The sequence below is a fragment of the Cibotium barometz genome, chromosome 29 (genome assembly GCF_041138505.1).
Source record: "Cibotium barometz isolate CiBa-2024 chromosome 29, ASM4113850v1, whole genome shotgun sequence".
Lineage (NCBI taxonomy): Eukaryota > Viridiplantae > Streptophyta > Polypodiopsida > Cyatheales > Cibotiaceae > Cibotium > Cibotium barometz.
Window position 1 is genome coordinate 41512375 of NC_141074.1, and position 5100 is coordinate 41517474.

The 5100-nt window shown below is 42.0% G+C and overlaps 1 protein-coding gene across 1 annotated transcript; it reads left to right on the plus strand.

Moving 5' to 3' along the window:
• The first annotated feature begins 252 nt into the window (after positions 1-252).
• LOC147622206 (pentatricopeptide repeat-containing protein At2g39620-like) lies at positions 253-3129 on the plus strand. The gene has a single exon (XM_086823565.1). The coding sequence runs from the start codon at positions 253-255 to the stop codon at positions 3127-3129; it is 2877 nt and encodes a 958-aa protein (XP_086679691.1).
• Positions 3130-5100: the final 1971 nt, after the last annotated feature.

The window sequence follows — 5100 nt, forward strand, 5'->3', positions numbered from 1 at the left end:
TCATGCAAGGTATGATCACAATACATGGGATGCTGCAATGTATGGATGCATGATACATGAGATGCTGCAGCTTGCAATGTATGGATGACAGATGAGATGCCGTAATGCTGCCCTCAATCTTGGCTGCAGACTTTTATGTGGATGTGTCATTAGGTTGGCTGAGTTTACAGCAGTTCTTATGGGGATGTCATCCCCTGGTTGTATATCATTGGTTAATAATCTCTCCATCATTTCCAGTTGATTCTACGCTGGATGAGGGCCTTGTACACATGGCATGAAGCACAGCAACTACGATCCTGTATCCGGGACATAGAGCGAAATTCAGACCATGAAGTACCCATCTGTGCTCTGACATGCCTCTTGCAAGATTGCATCAGAAGGAAGGATTTGGTGCTAGGCGAACACGCGCATTCTGTATATGTAAGAAATGGGCTACATGGGAATTCTAATCTGGGATGCCTACTTATCCGCATGTTTGCTTCATGTGGAAGTTTGCATAAAGCATGCCTAGTGTTTGATAGTATACGCGGCCACAATGTGTATACATGGACTGCAATCATCTTAGCACATGCACAGCATTCTCAAGGTGAGCAGGCTATAGTACTTTACAAACAGATGCAATGGTCATCTGTAAAACCGAGCCCGCATACTTTTGTGGCAGTCCTCAAAGCATGTGCTAGCCCACCATCTGCTCTAGAGCACGGCATGCTTGCCCATGCCAATATTGTGGAGCAAGGGCTTGATCGAAATCTCTTTGTAGGAAGTGCCCTGGTTGGCATGTATGCCAACTGTGGCAGTCTGCTAGATGCACGGAATGTATTCGATTGTTTGCCACTGCGAGATGATGTGTCATGGTCAGTGATGATTGGAGGATATGTAGAGCACGGACACAGTTGGGAAGCCTTTGAACTGATCAAGGAAATGCAACAACAAGGGGTTGAGCCAAACAAGGCCACATTCCTAACCCTCATAAGAGCATGCACTGGCATAGCATCCTTAGTGGAAGGTGAAAAAATTCATTCAGACATCATAAAACTAGGGCTTGAGTCTGACATACGTATTGGGAGCTCTCTACTCAACATGTATGCAAAATGTGACAGGCTTGGTGATGCTTGCAAAGTATTCGACAGTTTGTCATGGGAACGAGATGTCGTGTCATGGAATTCAATGATTGCTAGTATAGCTGCGAATGGATGCAGTGTGGAGGCTTTTCAGCTATTTGAAAGAATGAAACAGGAGGGAACAAATCCTAATGAAGCCACATTTTTACCTTTACTGAAAGGCACAGTAGCCATAGATGAGGGCAAGCACATGCATGCTGACATTATAAAACTAGGGATTGAATTAGACTTGCGCGTTGGAAGCTCCCTGGTTAACATGTATGTCAAATGCTGCTGCCTAGACGATGCACGCAATGTGTTTGACAACCTCCTGGTAGATGATGTTTTTGTATGGTCTACCATGGTGGCGGGATATGTGGGTCATGGGCATGGTAAGGAAGCCATTGAGCTTTATGTGAATATGCAGCAAAAAGGTATCAAACCTGATGAGTACACATTTGTGTGCTTGCTGCAAGCATGTGCTAAAGAAATCTCAATACACCATGGGCAATTGATCCATGCTGATGTGATTGAACAAAACCTGGAATCAAATATATTTGTTGGCAACAATGTGGTTGACATGTATATCAAGTGTGGCAGTCTGGAATGTGCGCAGAAGGTGTTTGATGGGCTATTAGTGCAGGATATGGTATCTTCGTCTGCAATGATTGCAGGTTATGCCGACTGTGGCCATGGTCACAAGGCTCTTCAACTGTTTTCAAAATTATGGCAAAACTTCATAGAACCTGACAGAGTGACATTCTTGTGCATTCTGAGATCTTGCTCCAATATGTTAGCCATAAATGACGGCAAATTAATCCATGGCATCGTGGTGGAACAAGGACTCGACATGGATGTGTCAATTGGAAGCACATTGGTTGATATGTTTGCAAAATGTGGCAGTCTAGAGGATGCATGCAAGGTCTTTAAGAAGCTACCTACTTATAATGTCATAACTTATTCTGCTATGATTTCTGGTTACACAGAGCATGGCCATCATGAGATAGCCCTGCAGCTCTCTGAGAGGATGCAAGAGGAAGGTTTTAAGCTGGATGCAATCACATGGGCATGCATGCTTGAAGCATGTTCAGGCATAGGAGCATTAGAGCAGGGGAAGTTGATCCATGCCGACATTGAGAAACAAGGACTTGGGTCGGGTATGTTGCTTGGAAGTGCTTTGGTTGACATGTATGCCAAATGCGGTAACCTAGAAGATGCACAGAAGATCTTCGACAAGCTGCATACTCGAGATGTAGTTTCATGGTCTGTGATCCTTTCTGGATATGTGGACCATGGGTGCAGCAAGGAGGCGATTCAACTGTTTGAGAGAATGCAAGAGGAGGGGGCACAGCCAAATGAGGTAACATATTTGTGCATGCTAAAAGCATGCTGCAATTTAGCAGCCTTACATTGGGGTATGTCTATCCATAACGAGGTTAGGAAGCATGGGCTCGAGTCAGACCCAACCCTTGGAAATGCTCTGGTTGACATGTATGCCAAATGTGGCAACCTAGAAGACGCATGCAAAGTGTTTGAAGAATTAAAGGAACGAAATCTAGTACAATGGTCTATAATAATTGCAGGGTGTGCTGAGCATGGGCTGTTTGGGGTGGTCAACCAACATCTTGAAAACATGCAAGAAGCGGGCATCCTGCCTGATGATGGCATATTTGTGTGTCTTTTATGTGCTTGCAGCCATACAGGCTTAGTCAAGGAGGGCTTGCAGTGCTTTGAGGCAATGGTAGAAGACAACCACCTCATACCAACAATTGAGCACTACATATGCATGGTTGACATCCTTGGCCGTGCAGGGTGCTTGGTTGAGGCAGAGGAACTAGCCGTCAGAATGCCTTATCAACCTACCTCTGTGGTTTGGGTGGTCTTGCTAGGTTCATGTGCAAAACATGGCAATGTCGACATAGCACGGCGAGCTTTTAGTTGTCTGGTTGAATCAGACTGTAATGATGTGGTTGCATATGTGCTGATGTCCAACATCTATGCGGCATTGGGTCTCAATCCACTAATTTAAGAGCCCCCACCTTTCATTGTATTTGGTTGTATTACTAGATTTTGTTGAATACAAAACCAATTATGTAGTTAGTGTTTAGAAATCTGTGAAGCTATGTGGGCTGTTTCCGAGCTGACTGTTGGCAACTGTGCACACTGGGTTGCTTGACCTCATGGCAGCGGATAGCATGCTGAGCCTTGGACACTTTAACACCAACTTCCTGTTGATCTTGGACAGCTCTAGTCACTTGCAGATCTCCTTGCTTGAGTGTTGAAGGTGTGAAACTTCAATGTATGAGAGAGGGGAGTGAGAAGATCCAAGCAAACTTTAAAAAAAAAAAAAATTAAAGAAAGAGACTTCTATTAAGTATGAAAAAGACATACAACAATCACAGCTATAAGCCGGAAAAGAATAGAATCGCCCCAATATGTAAGGTGATTTCAACCACTGAGGAGCATCATGATGCCATGAAAGACGTGTGGTACTAGAGGAAAAGAAGATGCCATGGTCCCACTCCTGCATAAAGATCCCAAGCAACCTTTTTACACTGCTCATCCAAAAGTGTCTGTGTGTATACAAACATGTCTATGTGGCACCCTAGTACAACACACATGCACATGACATCCTCTCTTGCTTACTTAGCCTGTTGGTGGGATTTGCATTGCTTCTTAGTAGTCTGCCAACAACACCAATACTCCAAGAACTCGTCTAGCCAAACTGCTTCATGTGTGCCTTGCTCCTTGAACTTGGTCATGAATTACTACTGCTTTTTGTGATTAGTGCCATGTTCAAATGGCAAAGGACTATCTGCTCCAACACCAAAATTTTCACTTCATTGGCAACATCCGACTGAGATTCATCCAGTACATCTACTCCCACTTACCTTGTGTAGCTGGAGGATATCCAAAATGAATAAAATGTGGCCAATTAGGATACACAAAAAGTGAGAAATAGATTTTTGCATCCAAATTTGACACTACCAATGTTTAATGAACAATTGAGCAACATCCTCATTAGTTATAGTGGCCTTGCATGGACACTACAGACTTGATAAATCTATCAATGACAATTAAACAAGCTGTACTTCCACTTCCTACACTTGGAGGTAAATTCATAAGAAAATCCCTAGCTATATCTTGGAAAGGTTCCTTGAGTATGGGCAATGGTTGCATGATTACCCTCTTATTATAAAACAGCATGGTTATTGGTAATGGTAATGATAAGAAATTGATTATCCCAAAGAGGCTAACTTCAAACTTGCCCTTGTTGATGGGATCATGTGGATCTTTTAGGCTTTCATAATCTCAATAAAATAGTAAGAGCTCCTAAAATATCAAAGAACTTGCTAATGTGGTATATTGATATGTTTGGAAAATCTAATGAAGCATCAGGGGACAGTGTTTGAAGAAAACCTGAGTTTAGTGTAGTTTGCACTTGCATATTTTGAATTATACCTTCAAATTTAAAACTTAAAGGTATAAATAAAGCTATAGAACAAAAACCTTCAAATTTCAAGATTTTTTTAAATAAATAATTTCATAATTTTTGGATAAAGGTTTTTCACTTTTTGGGAAAATGCTTTTTTTCGAACACTATTAGGGGAAGGTCGAGATGTTCTAGTTCCCCATTAAGAGTTCACGTGACTAAAAAGAGGATTAGAAAATGGAGCAATGAGAGGATGACACATTGGAAAAAGTGTTCGGTTGAATATGGTCCAAGATTTGGGTCCTATAAGATGTCACTTTTAAAAGCTAAAAAGTCGAAATGGATGGCTGAATTTTCTTCTATTCTATTCTCTTCTCTACCATTAGTCGTATATGCCCTTGTGTTGCATTCTACAGACATTAATACCTCTACTCCCCTCTCTCTCTCTCTCTCTCTCTCTCTCTCTCTCTCTCTCTCTCTCTACAACCACAATATAAAGAAATAAGAGTACATACTATATGGGAAAGTACTCACCTACTATAACTTACAAAGTCCATAGTGTGAACT

Bases quoted from the DNA above. Each gene is read 5' to 3' on its own strand.
- LOC147622206 (XM_086823565.1), top strand. From the start codon at position 253: ATGAGGGCCTTGTACACATGGCATGAAGCACAGCAACTACGATCCTGT.